This window comes from Equus quagga, chromosome 2 (genome assembly GCF_021613505.1).
Source record: "Equus quagga isolate Etosha38 chromosome 2, UCLA_HA_Equagga_1.0, whole genome shotgun sequence".
NCBI classification, from domain to species: domain Eukaryota; kingdom Metazoa; phylum Chordata; class Mammalia; order Perissodactyla; family Equidae; genus Equus; species Equus quagga.
The window spans coordinates 151,347,611-151,365,073 of NC_060268.1; the positions used below are offsets into that span (position 1 = coordinate 151,347,611).

General features: G+C 43.5%; 1 protein-coding gene across 1 annotated transcript in view; it reads right to left on the reverse strand.

Annotated features, from left to right (window-relative positions):
* The window catches only part of PDLIM1 (PDZ and LIM domain 1), a 42,552-nt gene that overhangs the window by 11,407 nt on the left and 13,682 nt on the right, over positions 1-17,463 (reverse strand). The window contains exons 2-4 of the mRNA XM_046653678.1: positions 15,381-15,532; positions 13,687-13,771; positions 9,578-9,777 (exon numbers count right to left, since the gene is read on the reverse strand). Coding sequence (XP_046509634.1) covers positions 9,578-9,777; positions 13,687-13,771; positions 15,381-15,532 — 437 coding nt within the window. The remainder of the gene's footprint in view (positions 1-9,577; positions 9,778-13,686; positions 13,772-15,380; positions 15,533-17,463) is intronic.

The window sequence follows — 17,463 nt, forward strand, 5'->3', positions numbered from 1 at the left end:
CGGGGCCTCTGAGGGCTGTGCCAGGGAAACGGGCAACCTGGTCTCCTAGGCCCAGATCACCTCCTGCCTCTCTACCGTGGCTGCTTTTCCAGAAGCCGTCACCCACGAGGGAAAAGGGACAGTGTGCCCACTGCGATCAAAGAGCAAATAGCAGATGGTGGTGCAATTTGTCGATGCAGCTGGATGTTTGTAAGTAAACAAGTTGTAATGTGAGTAATAAAGCCGTAAGCTATCCAGCCCGCCAGGCTGCCTCCAAGGTTTAAGGATGCGGGCAGTGGCTACCAACCATTTTCTCAGCACATCTAACCACTTTGTCTTAAGGGCTGGAGCCCTTTTATATTACGTTTACCCACTTCTTTCCCATCCACTCATTGTGTAATTTGTTCACATTCCATTTTAAAAAGAAAACTAAGGTTTTTGTCTTCCCTCAGTAATTCTCCCCAAGTTACCTCTCCCTCTCCTTTTCTTTCTCTTTCTTGTCGGGTCAGCCACCTGGGGCACTTGAAATACTAAGGTCCCGGGCTGGAAGCAGAATCAATCACATCAATGAAGCTCCCGGTTTTCTCTTTGAATACAACCATGATCTCACGATGGAGAACAAAGCCCTCAAAGAGTGACATATGCTTTGCTGCCGCCAAGGAAGGTCAAAATTTAACCTCACCAGCTAGTCACTTCTGCAGGCTATGGTGGGGGGAAGGGAAGCCCACCCTGTCCACAGCTGCTGGTCCCTGCCTTTGGCTCTCTCCCTCCCCCACCCACAGAGAACTGGGAGACCCACCCACCCTCCAGGCAGGCAATGGGTCACCTCAACGAGCAAGCGGTTTTAACCAAGGGCCAGCCTTCCTCCGGCCAACCTTGCAGCCCTGCCTTTGAGTTATATGTCTGACTCTTTCTCTGTGTCTTGAATTCTGAGCTTACCCTATAATAAATGTATTACATTATTTTTGACTAATCTTTTTTTCTATTACACTTAGAACTATTTTAAAATCAAGACTAGACCGTGGAATGTTCTTGGGGAAGAATTTTTCCCCTTCTTTGGTATATGCTGTTATGTCTGGAAGCCACCAAGGGAACGCTAAAAATGACAGAACCCAAACCACGAGGTCATCACATATTCTTCCACTAAACCGTCTTGAAAAGTATTTCCGTGATTAAAAAAAAGGAAACAATTTATTCTCAAATAATGATAATATCTTTCTACTGCTTGATAATTTATAAAGCACTTTCAATACACCTAATTCAAAAATAATATTCTAAGACACAAAGTCTAAGCCTTATATATAAGAGACTGACAAATGACACCACAATATCTTAACAAATGATTTTAGGACAAAAACATGTACAAGAAATAGAGCAAAAAAAGCATTCTCATTTTTTAAAATATAGTAACAGTAATGAAAGAAAGAATTCTACAGTGATAAGTTTTCAAAAAATATAATATACACAACTGAGTCACCAGGAGAAAAAGTTGTGAGAGTGGTAAGCTAAAAGTAACCACATTGTTCCGAACCCAGTCTTTACAATTTTAAAAACAAAAGAGTTTAATCAATTCGATTCCTTTGGAGTAACTATACCTTATACTCTTTGTGTTTCCTACTTCTAGTTTCTGCCCAAGTCTCAGTTGGTGCTGAACGTACACTAGTTACCTAAATGTTTCATATTTTCTCCCCCTCTTTTCGGCCCTGATCACAGGGGCCTGTCTCCCCAGGCATATCATAGCCGGGTCCCTTCCAGCCTGACAAGGTGGCTGACATGGCCAGGCAGTTAAGGATACCAGTGGTCTTTAGAACGTAAAAAGAAACTCCCCTTGAGCTCGTCTCCCAGAGGAGGATTTCGGAGGCTAAGTATGCAGAACTTACGCGACACACAGGCCTGTTCCAGCCAAAGGAGCAACTGGGGTGAAGGTCAGAAGGTCAAGGAGGACAGAGAACAGCACACTCATGGCTCTGGGACCTGGATCAGCATGGCAATCCTGGGATGAAAGTCTATTGCATCAAAATAATGAAGTGACCAGTGGGGACAAAAGGGGCTCGTTATTTTTTTTTAACTAAAGCCACCACCTGTGGCAGCAGCTAAAACAAGGAAGCCATAAGAAAAACATTCTACTGACAACCTTAATGGCATCATTTTCTCACATAGTAAGTCAACTTCGGTTCTTTACTAAAACTGCCTGTATGTGAGACAGATTTTGGAACAAAAAGGAGCAGTACTTGAATTATAAGAAGCATCCAGAAAGGAGAAGATATTCTCTTCATAAAAATCTTTTTCCCATCTGGGAAGATGGAGTAGACATGTTTTTCCCTATTCCATCTACTAAGTCCAACTAAAATCCCCAGACAGCATATATAAAATGCACCTGAGAAGACTGGGAAAGGGGGGTGGAAGAAGGGAGACCAGCTAGGGACCTTGGCATTCCAGGAATAACAGTGTGAATTCCCTAGTTTTCCCTTTGCCTCATTATATCCCAGATGTGGAGCTAAGGAAGGGAGCAACTCAGAAAGGGCAACGAGCTCCGACAAGAAAAGCCAGCCCTCTCACCAAATGACTGAGAAGGGCAGCCAGCAGGACACAAGACTTGGAAACAAGAACCACTTTCTCCAGCCAAATGCCAGAAAATGCCAGTGGGGAGTCTACACTTCCACCCTCCACCCTCACCAGGCTATTATGAGGTGCCCCAACCAACCCACTGGGGCATCAGAGAAGGCCCAGTAAAGAGCCTGAATTTCATCCCTGCTCAGCTGGAATAAAGAAGGCTAGTGGACAGTGAGGACTTTAAGCACTACTGAGCAGTAAAAAGGCCACAGCTCACCCCTACTGAGGTCGGCGGAGTCCACGTGGGTAGCCAGAACTCCCACTTCTCTCCAGTAGGAACAAGTGGCCCCCAGTAACCACAGGTATCAAAAAAGGCAGACTAGGGAAACTGGACTTCTAGACCCACCTTGGTTAAAACCACTTCTCAAGGTGGCCCATCATAAGCCCGGGGAGTGGGAGGCTCCCACAGTTCCCTGTGGGTGGGAGGGAAAGAGAAAAGGCAGGGACCAGCAGCTGTGAACAGGGCAGGGACAAGTGGCTTCCCTTCCCCCCAGTGCCACCTGCACAAGCGACCAGCTGATGAGTCTAGAACTTAATTTTGACCTTCCCTGGCAGCAGCAAAGTGTTTTCACTCTTTGAGATTCACTGATGTGATTGACTCTCCTTCCAAAGTGGGACCTGAGTACTTCAAGTGCCCCAGGAAGCTGAGATTAACGTTGTCTTCATGCCTGCTAACACAACATCCATTCTGCAGTCCCTGGATCAAGGAGTAATTTTGACTTTCAAGTCTTATTTAAGAAATACATTTCGTAAGGCAATAGCTGCCATAGACAGTGATTCCTCTGACAGATCTGGGCAAAGCAAATTGAAAACCTTCTAGAAAGGATTCACCCTTCTAGATGCCATTTAGAACACAAGTGAGTCATGGGAAAAGGTTAAAATATCAACATTAACAGGAGTTTGGAATAAGTCAGTTCCAAATCTCATGGATGACTTTGACAAGTTCAAGACTTCAGTGGAGGAAGTAACTGCAGATGTGGGAGAAACAGCAAGAGAACTAGAACAACACAGTGAAAAGGCAATCACAGAATGGGAGAAAATATTTGCAAACCACATATTCGATAAGGGGTTAATATCCAGAGTATATAAAGAATTCCTACAATTTCACAGCAAAGAAACAAATAACCTGATTGTAAAAATGGGCAAAAGACTTGAATAGACATTTCTACAAAAAAGATACACAAATGGGCAACAACTATATGAAAAGATGCTCAACATCACCAATTATCAAGGACATGCAAATCAAAACTTGAATCAGATATCACCTTACACCCACTAGGATAGCCACTATGAAAAAAATACAAAAACAGGGGCCGGCCCGGTGACGCAGTGGTTAAGTTCGCATGTTCCACTTTGGCAGCCTGGGGTTGGCCGGTTCGGATCCCAGGTGAGGACATGGCACTGTTTGGCAAAAGTCATGCTGTGGCAGGCGTCCCACATATAAAGCAGAGGAAGATGGGCACAGATGTTAGCTCAAGGCCAGTCTTCCTGAGCAAAAAGAGGATTGGCTGCAGACATTAGCTCAGGGCTAATCTTCCTCAAAAACATAAATAAAAATAAAGATATTCTTATTAAAAATATATATATATATGAAAACAAAGAAAACCCCAGAAAATAACAAGTGCTGGTGAGGATGAAGAAAATGCAACCCTGTCCATTGTTGGTAGGAATGTACAATGGTGCAGCACTATGGAAAACACTATGGAGGTTCCCGAAAAAATTTAAAATATAATTAGCATATGATCCAGCAATCTCACTTCTGCGTATACATCCAAAAGAAGAAAAATCAGGATCTCAAAGAGATATTTGCACACTCATATTCATTGCAGCATTATTCACAATAGCTGACAGGTGGAAGCAACCTAAACATCCATTGACAGATAAATGGACAAAGAAATGTGGTATATACAGACAATGGAATAGAATTCAGTCTTAAAAAAAAAAAAGGAAATCCTGTCACATGATGCAATATGGATGAATCTCGAGGACATTATCCTACGTGAAATAAACCAGTCACAAAAGGATAAATACTGCCTGATTCCACTTATACGAGGTATCTAAAACAGTCACTCTTAGAAACAGAAAGTGGAATGGTGATTCCCAGTGGTTGGGGGGAGGGGAAAAAAAGGGAGTAGTTGTTCAATGGGCATAGAATTTCCGATTTGAAAAATGAGAGACTTCTAGAGATGTGTTGCTCAACAATGTGCATATAGTTACCAGTACTGTATTGTACACTTGAAAATGGTAAAGATGGTATATTTTATGCTGTGTGTTTTTTACCAGAATAAAAAAAAAAGATAAATCCTTAGAAAAGAAAAAAAGGAACTATTGGTGTATAAAACAACCTGAATAAATCAAATAAATTTCCAGTGAATTATGCAGAGTAAAAAAAAGTCAATCCCAAAAAGTTACAGACTGCACAATTTCATTAATATAACATTCTTGAAATAATAAAATTACAGAAAAGGAGTGCAGATTAGCGGGCTGCCAGGGATTAAGAAGGGTGCAGGGAAAGCAGGGAAGAGGGTGTGTCTACCAGGGCAACCTGAGGAATCCTTGTGTGGAGGAAATCTTCTGTATCTTGGCCATACAAACGTCCATATTCTAGTTCTGGTATCGTGCTATAGTTTTCAAGATGTTACCATTGAGGGAAACTGCGTAAAGGGCATAGGGGATCTCTCTCTATTGTTTACTCTAACTGCATGTGAATCTACAAGTATCTCAAAATAAAAAGTTTAAGTTTAAAAAGTCTTTTCCTCAAATGACAGAGGTTAAACACTAATTAGAAAAGATGTAGAGATTTTAGGACTTGATTTTTACATTGATGAGGATAAAGGATGTAGGCTGACTCAGGAAAATTCTTCATGTCTGAGATGCCCCAACTTGATTACCCCAAGGTTCACCAAAAAATGCAATTCTGAGAAACCCTACGTAATCATTTTTGGAAGAGGAGTCTGGCCAGAATGCTCCCGAAGTTTTAGTCTTTAAAGGCCTAGATATTGGACCTGTGATAAGAAACCAGAGGAGTATATGGGCACCAGGAGAAGACCCAGACTCCAGAGCCAGTTCTTTTTGGGCTGCAGGCAAGCTTAGCTGGAGGGACACGCAGCCACCTTCACGACAGAGGTTTTCTTCTGATCCAGCTCTGAATAAGTCAAGGTTAATACAATCCCTCTGATACCATTTGAACAGAGAACAATGCATCCCTTTATGTCCACTGCACTTGCTTAGAAGTCTGCTTCATGAGTATATGGGGGTATTGCCTGAGCACACAATTTGGAAGAGCTAGTATCTTGAGACTATCGTGTTGGTTATGGAAGCCCAACTGATTATTCCATGAAGAGGCCATCAGTCCATCAGGAAGGTGACTAACTGTACTGGTGGGCTGGTCTTAAGCCAAAATGCTGGGAAAGAAAAAAGTTTACCATAAGTTATAGCAAAATCTTCTCCATGACATTTGTCTACATGCTTCTGCCCTTCTGGTGACCCCAGTACTCAGAAGTTATGGGAACAGAGTTCTTCATGGGCAGTGAAATCAGTAATAACTAGCATTTACTGAGCACCTACCAGGGGCCAGGCACCATGCTGGGTGTTTTTTGCACATCTCATTGAATTCTCCCAATAACCTGGTGGTGAGGTAGTTAGTGTTACCTGCATTTAGAGATGAGGAGACTGAATTTCAGAGAAGTTATGTGGTCTGTCCAAGGTCACACGGCTAGTAAGAAACAGAGCTGGAATTCAAGCTCAGGCCCCTCTATCTATGAAGCCTGTACCTTTAGGAAAGTATTGAGCAACACTGCACATCTAATGAAGTCCAGGCCTGGAATCACCAGAAAATGACCAGATGCACTAAACTCAGTTGAAAGGGGTCAGAGGGCAAGTAAAAGCTTTCTGCTGAACAGAGCAACATTTCCTCTGCCCACCCGGTACACAGTAGGCACTCAATAAATGATTTTTTTTTTTTTATCTCCCAAAAGCCTCAGTACATAGTTGTATATTCTCGTTGTATGTCCTTTCAGTTCTTCTATGTGAGCCACTGCCACAGCATGGCTACTGACAAATGAGTGGTGTGGTTCCACACCCAGATACCAAACCTGGGCCACTCAAGCGGAGAGCGCCAAACTTTAACCACTAAGCCACCAGGGCTGGCTCAACAAATGACTGTTAAGCTGAACTAACCCAGAGGCCATCCCACTCAGCTGTGTGTGTGCTGGGAGAATAGGCGGCAGATGGTACCCACTTGTCTGCCATCCCAGTTTCATCTGGAAATGGTAAGGCTGTCTGTGTTCTTGTCTGATGGGGACACGGCCCTGGGAAATCCTACAAGACAGACAGCCATACACACACCAGGCCAGTTTGAAGTGCATGGGACAAAGAAACTCAGAGTGAGCCCCAGGGAATCAGTGATGACCTCAGATGCAAAGTATGAAGTGAGCCAATTCTGGAACCTCAGCAAATTTCACAGACTAAACAGTGGGGGCGCGAGCAAGCGCTCAGAAGTTCTGCTGACGGAGCAAGCAAGGTTACCCGGTGGCTGCTAGGTTTGCAGGAGAATCTGCCTTTGCTGAGAGTGCACAAGTGGCCTCTCTAGGAACAGACCAGGAAGCAGAGACCCATGCACAGGCAGCACAGCCCATCTGGGCAGTTCCTCTGCCGTGGGCTGCTGATATTCCCACTGTTTCTGGATTTATCCTCAAAGAGTTTGGGATGGAGCAGAAGCTGGGCCACTCTGCTGAGAAAATCTAGAAAGAGACCTTCGATAAAGACTCAGAGGCCACTCTAACTAAAAAGTCTGTGACAGGAGGGGACAGGAGCTGGAGGAAAGGCTTGCACAGTGTCCAGACAGTTTCAGATTTAATTGTTTCAGATTGGAGGGAGGGAGCAGGCAGGGAGCATGAGAGAAGAAGAAAGAAGACATTAATGAAGGCACAATGGCCAAGGCCATACTAAAAATATTTCCCAGGCACATATTTCTCCCAATGCATAGCAGCTCTTTCAATTAAGGATGTGTCATTTCCTGGGTTATTAAATCCAGATCATGGAACATTCCACTCTGGGACAGTAAAAAAGAGGACATGTTCTCAGCCTCCCCCAGCACCAAAGCAGCAAAGAACAGGATTGTGGCCCTTGGTGTTTCCACCACTCGGTTCCCCAGTGAGCTGCTTGAGAGAAGCTTTCTTCAGGGCATGTCTGTGAAAAGCTTAGCGGGGGCTCAGCACGGCAATCTTTCTCAGGCACCCTAAATGCTCTGGCAGTCACCTTGAAGGGCATCATCATCTCAAGTCAGCAAGGCCTTGAAGGAACCAGAATTTGGGGGAAGAAAAAGCATTAATAGCCTCTTAGCCTTGGTTGCTGCAATAAACGCCAGTGACCTTTAACATCTTGTAAAGCCAAAGTTACATGGCAAACGTCTTCCCTATTAGACTGAAGGAACTTAAAAAGGAATCACAGTGTCTTTCAGTGCTGGGCACAGGGACCCGCATGCAGTAGGTGTTCAATAACGTCTGTCTCTCTTTTTAGGGGGAAGGAGAACTACATGCACAGTTTAACCAAGGAGCCCTGAGATGGTTTCCTGTGAGAGCCCTTTCCAAACATTTAGGTGCTTTGGAACCTCTCGTGCCTTAACTAACTCTCCTAGCCTGCATCTGAAGCAATGGGTTCGTGATGTAATCACCTCAATTGCTGAGCAGATTCTTGTTAAAGATAAACTGGGGAGAAATTGAACAGCAAAATGGGCTTAAGAGCTAATACAATAACTAAGGATTCCCAGTGGGAAAGACCCTCAGAGATCAGACAAGTTTGGACCACACAGCATTTTCCAACAAATTTGACCGTCACCAACATTTAAAAATCAGGAGATTTCAGATAAAAAGAGACTCTCTAACTTCTGGTTCACTGAAATTAATCAGCAGAAATGGGAATTGCAGGCCTGCATGTGGTGTCTGGCGGAGCCAAGGAGTAGTTCCCCTCTGGACGGCACAGGCACTGTCCAGCTACCATGGGCCACTCTGCTCCCCCTTGTTTGCACTCAGAGCTCTGCCCTCATGTCATCTTACCTGCCCGCTTCAGGCATTTGAGGTGGCAACTTGACCTCATCCGTCCCCTTTTCACCCACAGGGAATGGTCCCATCTCTTACTCTCCATCCTTAAACCCAGTTCTTTGCCACAGGCTGCTGGTATTGCCAGTGTTTCTGGATTCATCTTCAAAGAGTTTGGGATGGAGCAGACACTGGGTCCCCTCTGCTGGGAAGATCTGGAGGACACTTTGGATAAAGACTTAGAGGCAGCTGTGGCCAAAGGGTTGATGACAGGAGGGGACAGGCTTCCCTAGTCCTGAGCAACATGCTTCCTTAGGCCTCTCTATCCTGTCCACCTGCAGCCCTTCCCCTCCCCTGGGCAAGCCCACCTCTGCCTCTGCCTCCACCTCTGCCTCTCCAGATCAGAACCTGTTCCGATGGACACACACTCATATCCTCATGGACTTCTCCTCTCTCTGTTATTTCCGCTGGACTACTCTGGGGGAAAAAGCAAACACTTCTTCACCAAAAACTGCATCATGAAGTACCTGCCTCTGGCTCAGATAAGATAGTGAACACAAGCAGAAATCCCCAACTATAAATACTGAAGAATTTCTCAGGAAGCAGCAGGGCCGTCAAGGAAGGAAACAGTCACTTAGAAGATGACAATGATCACAGAAATCAGGACAATAATAACATGGGTCTCAGTGAATAATTGATTAATTTGTGCCAGACACAGTACCAGGCATTTTACACATCACTTCTCCTTTCTACAACAACTCTACATGGCAGGTGGTATTACCCCCTCTTTAGAGATGAGGGAAATGAACGCAGAAAGTGCCGTGCTAAAGCAGACATTTTTCTCCCTTGGCTAGTGGCCGAACTTTCTCCCACATGCCTGGATGGACCCGGTGGTGGTTGAAAAGCCTCTTCCAGGACTGGCACAGAGAATTCATGGGCCTACTTACGCTCTGCCATTTGTCTCCTGCCCACTGGCTGCAGTCTTTGATTCCAAGAGGTTGTTGAAATTGGAGATGTTTTCAGAGGAGTAGAGGCCAGCAGGGTTGTTGTACTGGTTTGTGATGACCCTGGGGGCAGAGCTGGAGGCAGGTGAGGCAGTAAAGGGCATGGCACTCCGGTTGTGGGCACTTCCTATGTGCAGAACCTCCTGCAGGCAGAGATCAGAGGAAAAGTCAAGGGGGCATCCAACGTGCACCCCTTGAGGGACAGTGCAGGCTGAGTGCCAAGGAGAGAGGTGTTCAACGAGCTACAATGGCCCTGGTTCAATGCCAAACTTGAGCTGCCGGGCTCCGACATACCCACTAGACACAGGGCAACGACCAGAGAAGTCTCACGAAATGGACGAACATGCAGGTTCACATGCCAGCTCTGCTTTCTGATTCTTCCCTGAGGCCTGGTAAAGCCTGATCTCCTGCTGAGTATGCCTGGGCAGGACACTCCTAGATGCCTTGGGCTGTTAGGTTCCAAGTTGAAGCTGAAACACCCTTTCAGGGCACATTCTGGAGGGATTAAGGTACCGGGAGGAGAACAGGCAGTCACTTTGGGCAGTGCAAAGCAGGAGATGATAAAGGTGGAGACAAATTCCCCAGACCCGAGTGGGTTAAACAAACATGATAAGAGGGCTCTGGTGTCACCGGGTGAAGCAGGTGCTGACGAGGCACAGATGGCCTCAGTGCTCCAGCAGAAGGGGGCTAAAGGGAATTCAGGATGTGCTGTTTCTTATTGGAGAAGGACAAAGCTAATGAGATGGAAGGCTGGGGGGTACCTGTTATGGGGTGGTGCCCAGGGCAGCTGCAGGAAAGGACTTGAGTTCCTCCTGTGCTCATTTCCCGCCTTTCTGTAATTTGAGAAAGCACCCTCCACCCCTACACCAGCTGCCAGGAGTCTGTGGATAATTACTACAGCTACAACACCTCAGAGCTTTGTAAATACCTAAAATCCTTTTCAAACTAACAATTCTTTTTAAAAAAAAAAAATCACAGCTTTTTTGATGACTCAGTTAGCAAAGTGCTTTCTGCATGCCTGTTCTGGATCATGGTTCCTAGGTGACAGCATGCTTTGTGCAGCCTATTAAACTCAATGTGTGTCATATTTTTTGGGTTCCCCAGAAATCTTCCTGAACCCTGGTCTCTTTCACAACACTTAGACCCCCCAACAACTTCCCTCAAAAGAGGTCCTGTCCTCTGGCGCTCTTTCATTTTTCTCTTTTTTCCCTAAAGCTTCAAGTCTTCTGTGTTTTCTTAGAAAATATCATGACGAAAAGTAACAGCTTAACTCACTGTGCACTGACTTAAAAGACAGCATGACAATACTTTTATGATTAAGATTTCTTTTTCTCTATTCAGATAGACTTCCTCTTCCATAAGTCAGAATCAGAGAGGTTTTAACGCATAAATTATGTTGAGTTGACTTTGTCCACAGTGGACAGAAGCTAAGTACACACAGATCATTTACAAAAAGAGAAGCATAATCAATTAAGAAAACAACTTTAGCAATAATCAAAGCACGGTTAAGTAAATTTTATGGCACAGCTATCCCAGGGAATAATACGTGGTTATTAATGGCAGAAGACTTGCAGATGGGCAGCCTGGGACTTTGGCCCATGTCAGTGGCTCCACCACAGCACTGCGAGACAGACACACAGCTGCAGCCAGGATGGCAATTCCTACCTCCTCTCTCCTTCTTCATAGCAATTCCTAGGAGCAGCATGAGACACTGAGCACCAGGGAAGAGCCCTTATTTTTCTGTGTTGGCTCAATTTTGCCTTTTCGATTCCTGTTTGGCTTTGGGCAAGTCATACTTCTCTGAGCCCATTTCTCATCCTGAAAATGAAGTCAATAAATCCTCTTTCACAAGGACTTGGTGTGAAGTATTAGTGTGCCCATCACAGTGCCTAGCACAAAGCAGACTTTTGACCAGTGTCCATTCCTTTCTCCCTCCATTGAAACATGTTTTCAATTAGAACAGAAGTCAGTAAAAACTTCAGGTTGGAAATTCTGATTTTCACTGTATAGAGAATCTTCCAAGAACATATCCATTTTGTACATAAAAGGACTATCTGTAACCCATGTGAAAACTGGTCTTTCCAGAAGTCAGGCAGTTAATTCAGGGCTTGCCTTTGGAAGGGATGATGTAATTGTTTGGGCTTTGTTATTTATCAGTCTCCAAGGAAACGCAATAATGAGGAAGTATAAACTAGGTGTGTAACTACTCTGACCTCAGATAAGCTGGGGTGTTGGTTGGTTTTATATGACCTAACAGATTTTTTAATTATGGATGAACTCTGCTGCTACTCATTCCTCTATTTTAGAATGACTGGAAGTGGAAGATTTTGGGAAAATGGGAGGTGGGAAGTTTTTCATAGGAACAAAGAGTTACAGGAATCAAAAGGAAAACATACTCAAGTTAGATGTTAATGTATTTGAGAATTTCTTTTAATCTGAAAAGAACTACCTTCAAAATAGTAACACAGGTAACCAGATTATATGCTTAAGATGACAAGTCAAGTATAATACATATAAAAGGTATTACTAAAATTTAAGTACTACCTTATTTAAGTGAAAATTAAGATTTTAGACAGGCCAAATTAAAACAAAACCATTCCTTATGCATTATAAAATATATGAGAACTTAACACATTAAAACTTAATATTTATAGTAAATTTAGTGAAGCAGCTGAGAACTCCCTGGGAAATTGGAATTAACTGTGGCATGTTTTAAATTATTTTGCACAACTGCCAGCTTATAGACTGAGTGCCATTTTATGAACTTTCCTTACAGGAGCTGTATAGAATAATACGTTCATTTTAGTTATTTGAAACGGTAGATGCAAAATGATCCTTATTGTGACTCTTAAAACTCTTAAGTATGATTTTTATTACATTAATGGAAAAAATTTTGTGTGACTACATTTCTGAAATTTTAATGGAAGCCACTTGAGGAAAATATGACACATACAACCACTCAATTGACTCACACTAATGTACCAAGTGAGTTCAATTTTATACGAGTTTCTGTTTCATGTATAAAAGATAGCTAGCCATATGTTATCTTTTGACTATAATTCCGTGCACCATAAAAACTAAACAATGTCCCAAATTTATAAAAGAAAATTAAAGTTCAAATCTTCAATTGGGATTAAACGTGTAACAATCACAAACCAGTCTAAAACAAGTTTTTAAAAGCCATCAATTTACTATTACTTATTAATAACTCATTAATTTATCCAACAGACACATACTTTGTGAAAAGTAGCACGTCAGGCATGAGAAATTTTACAAATATGTTGTAAACAGCCTTTCAAAAGAATACCATTCTTTTGAATAATGCATTCATTGTAGATTATTTAGAATACGCAGTTAAGGAAGAAAGAAATAAAATCACCTATAACGTAAGTACTGAGATTTATTTACAAATACGGGATCTTAGGACAGTCTATTGTCCCAGGAAATTCTCTTTGGCCAACAAATTATGCAGTGACTCCCTACTGCATTTTTCAGTATAAATTTACCACTTTACTTAGTAATTTTAATGTCTCACTAGAAGTCTCACTGTAACAACAATAAAGATTTCCACCCTAAGGCTCATGGAAACCGGACAGTGGAATACAGGGAGGAGAAGCAGGGTTTACTATGAAATTTTGCCTTATTTCTTTTAAGCTCTAGGCCTCGGGACCTACACTGATTTTCATCCTTGGCATGACTGATGTGTATGTGAAATCCAGACTAACCTGAGTCAGCTCCTTTATCCTACATGGTCCTGCCACTCTATTCTGCACAGGAAGGCTTCCACCCTCTTCCCGTACGGCCTTCCTACCCCTCGCTTTCAGCCTGGGCCATGGTGTCACTGCCTTGGGGTTTTCCAGCCCTTTCCTCCCGCAGTTTCCTTACGGGAAGAACCGAACAAGAGCCAGGTCCCAGCAGTGACAGTGGAGGGCTCTCCTTCCCATCTTATCCCCAGGCCTCCAGGGCAGGAAAAACGGGAGCATGCTGACCTGTCTGTCAAAAGCGGAGAAGCTGGGTGGTGAGACGAGTGACAAGGGTGAACAAGTACTTACCTGGGGTTCAGAGGCTAAATTCATCTTGTATGGGTGACGTTTCCCTTCTTCTGTCACCAAAGGAGACCAGATTTTATGTTCAGATCTGCAACAGATTGACAAAGCTGTTGTTTCACTCATGCCAAATAATACATAGTGAAAACAAAGTGGAAAATACCCCCTACTGCCTGACTACTAGCCTCTGAACTAGCACTCTGCCACTCGCCTTCCCCTCCATTTTGCCACCAGACTGATCTTTCAAAAGTACTAATCTGGTGACATCATGTCCGATGGCTGCCCACGCTCAGTCCTGAGGGGCTTCCCAAGCTGCTTGGACTTCTTCCAGCTTCATCCTCCCTCACCACACTCTGTGTTGCTGACCCCCAGCCACAGTGGCCTCCTCCATGCTCCTGAGCATGCTTCATGCTGCCCCACCTCTGCTGGGGACAGAACAAGCTTCTCCTGCCTCTCCCAGGGTTCTCCATCCAGACCAGATAACCAACTTATTCTTGAAGCTTGTCTGGCCCAAATAAAAGTGATGCCTCCTTTCTTGAGCATGTAAAGCATTTCTTTGTACTGATCACACAGCAACAATCTCAGTCTAGTCTCAGTTTTCATTAGTGTAGCTTTTCCTCTCTTATAGGTAGAGAATATTTGTACTTATCCTTGTATTGTCAGAGTGCCTAGCAGAGTGCCAGATATATATACAAGACATATCTGTTGAATTTGTCACTAAATGAATCAAAAATCAATGAATGAATGTCTCGAAGAGGGCTTAAAGGAGAGGATTTGAACTGAGATAGAAATGGAGATGAGAATGAGGGGTAAATGTGCTTTTGAGGGGGTAGGAACAAAATGGTGTACCTCCCATGGGGATAGGGCTCTGAAAGGTACAAAATATTTTGACACCCTGCCCCACACTTGGTCCTCCAGCTAGTCCTGTAGCACAAGGTAGAAGTGAAAAACCTATTTCACATATGAGAACCTGTGCAAACGGTTCACGATGAAAAGCTGTGGCAGCTAAGGGTAATGAGACATTAAAAACAAGTTAACAGCAGATGAGAATGAAAAATGTGCACTGAATCCAACAAGAAACAGGGAGGTAGTAAAGGTTCCACCAAATCACTCCTAAAATCATGTCCTTGCAGGACTCCTTCCAAGACTAAACAGAATAAGAATGGGCATTCTACCCCAATTACAACTCCCAATGCGCTCTCCTCACTCATCAACCTGTTGAGAACATTCAGCTCTCCTCTCTTGCAGCGTACTTAAACTTCCACTCAGCATTTTGTCTAAGGTATTGACATCTTCCTCTGTTACTGTAATCTCCTGGGGCAGTAGACACCACTCCGTGCAGTGTGGTGGTAGCAACACTCTAAGTAGATTCGCAATGATTTCCAGGAAGAAATTTTCATTTCATTATACCTGACAATATTTAACTGATTTCACTTCCTCAAAATTTTGGTTAGTTGTGTCGGATCAAGTGAAAACGCAGATCACTTAGAGAAAGTTGCCCACACTCTAAGCAGCACTGTGAAAAGCAGAGAGGAAAATGAGCAACCTGAAATTCCAATTTCACAGGCCTTTTGGCCCGCCTACAGTACACATGGCACTGAGCTGGCAGGTGGAGGGGATTCTGAGAGAGGCGAGGCAGTCTCTGCCCACAAGCAGCTGCCGGTTGATCAGAAATAAATGAGCGTTTCCACGGGCCTTACCTGGTTACCGTGAGAGTCATGTTGTCCGTGCAGCCCTTGATTTTGTTCTGAGCTTCCAAGTGTGTCATATTGCTGGTATTTTCCCCATCGATAGCTGTGATTACATCTCCAATACATAAATTCGCTGTAGCAGCCTTGCTCCCGGGAGTGACCTGGACAAAAGGAAAGAGTAGGCTAGTTACAATTCATCTCCAAGGAAACCACTGGGTAAGTTACCACCAGGTTAACTGTTCACTGATGTGGATCAAAGCAATTAAAAAGGAAAGAGGGTTGAAATCATAAGTTTCAATATTAACAATACTTTATATTTTTATGTAATACATTATGGTTTATAAAAACTCCTTTTCTATATACCATCTCATTGGATCCTTACAACCTTGTGAGAAAGGAACACAAATATCAGTCCCCATTTTAGACCAGAAAACTGAAGCTTAGAAAGATCTGTGACTTACCTGGGACTACCTAAACAGTATATTACTATTACTAATCATCCAACTAGCATATTACAGAACCAGAACGCAAACCCTGAACCAGACCCAATGTTCTTACCACTGAACCTTGTTGCTTCGTTAAAATAAGGCAATTACACACACACAGAACATTACATACAGTAACATCCTATTTCTATTAAAAGTCTTAATAATTAACATGTTATTTACACACAGGAAAAAACTGCAACAGTACACAGTAAACTATTCAGTTAAACATTTCTGTAATGTTTTTGTTTCTTACAATGAGCTTGAATACCTTTTGTAATTAAAAAAAGCAATAAAGAATATTTTAAAATATGGCACTATAGGTTTAAACTGGCTCAGTTCCTCCCACCCGAGAATCTGACTGTGATTAGGGTCATCCACTCCATGTGGCTAGTTTTCTGCAGGCTAACACATCTAAACCAGTGGTTCCAAATTTATGGGCCACCATTGCTTGAGGGAAGCCAGTCGATTACTGCACTGGGTTCTCAAATCCATCTGCCTACTGAGCATTACATGTGGACCGAATAATATCATGGCTCACACACAGGTGAACAAATATCTTTCAAGTGAATAACAGATGCTGTTGTGATGAACAAAGTACAAACTCACTTTGAAGTCGTACTAACCTCAGAATAATTTTTTACTATTAGGCATTTTCTAAACCAAAGTATATAAAAATATTACTATCATCTCAGGGTTAGTCCATGACTTTGACATTAAAGACCCTCCTTGATGGGAATTCCAAGACCCCCAGGAGCAGAGCGGCAGTAACACACCCAGACTCCAGGGCCCACAGGGTTCTGGCCTCCCCTTGGAGAAGGCCCTTGACCCCTGGGAGCCAAATAAGGAAGGTCGAGTGAACACCTGGATGTCTCCTAAGGCTGAACCACAAATAAGAGACCTTTCAAGGCACCAAACCAGGACGTAAGGCTTATGCCCTAAGGCCCTGTATCTGATGCAGTTTTCAGCAGTCACAGTACACAGTCAGCCCTCACCAGATTGAAAACACTGACCCTCCTGAGGTGACTGGTGTGATGCTGCTGTCATGGTCCACGCCCCCCATCAGCACCTTGACCCCATAAAATACGGGGGGGATGACTTGATCCTTGAGGTCCCTTCTGGTTCAGACATGCTATGACTTTATCAGGCAAAACTCTCCTGGAATGTAGCAGGATGGGGAAACCACTACAGAGATCTTGACCTCCTAACCTTCCTTTCTGGCTTTCCCATCATCTGTTTACCAGACATCTGGTCTTTAGAAAATGAAAGCCCCCTGATCCAAGGTTCAGACCTTCTTCTCATCCAGCTACTGGGAAAAGACCTTTTATACAGGCAAGCGTAGGTTGCTCTGCATTCAGTCAACATTGCGGAGTTAGCCTCTGAGTCACCAAGAATATGCAGTAAAAACAAATTCCTCTCATTTTCTGCCTGTCTTCCTGAAAAAGACTGATCTGGGGTGACTTCATGTATATTTTGCTTTTTCTAAAGAACAATACAGACTCCCCTATTTATAAAATGGCACTAAGCATCCTTTTATTTAGGATTGGCAATGGTTTCGAGTTGGTAAACTCTATCTCCAGGGAGAGCAGCTTGATCAAACCCATTTT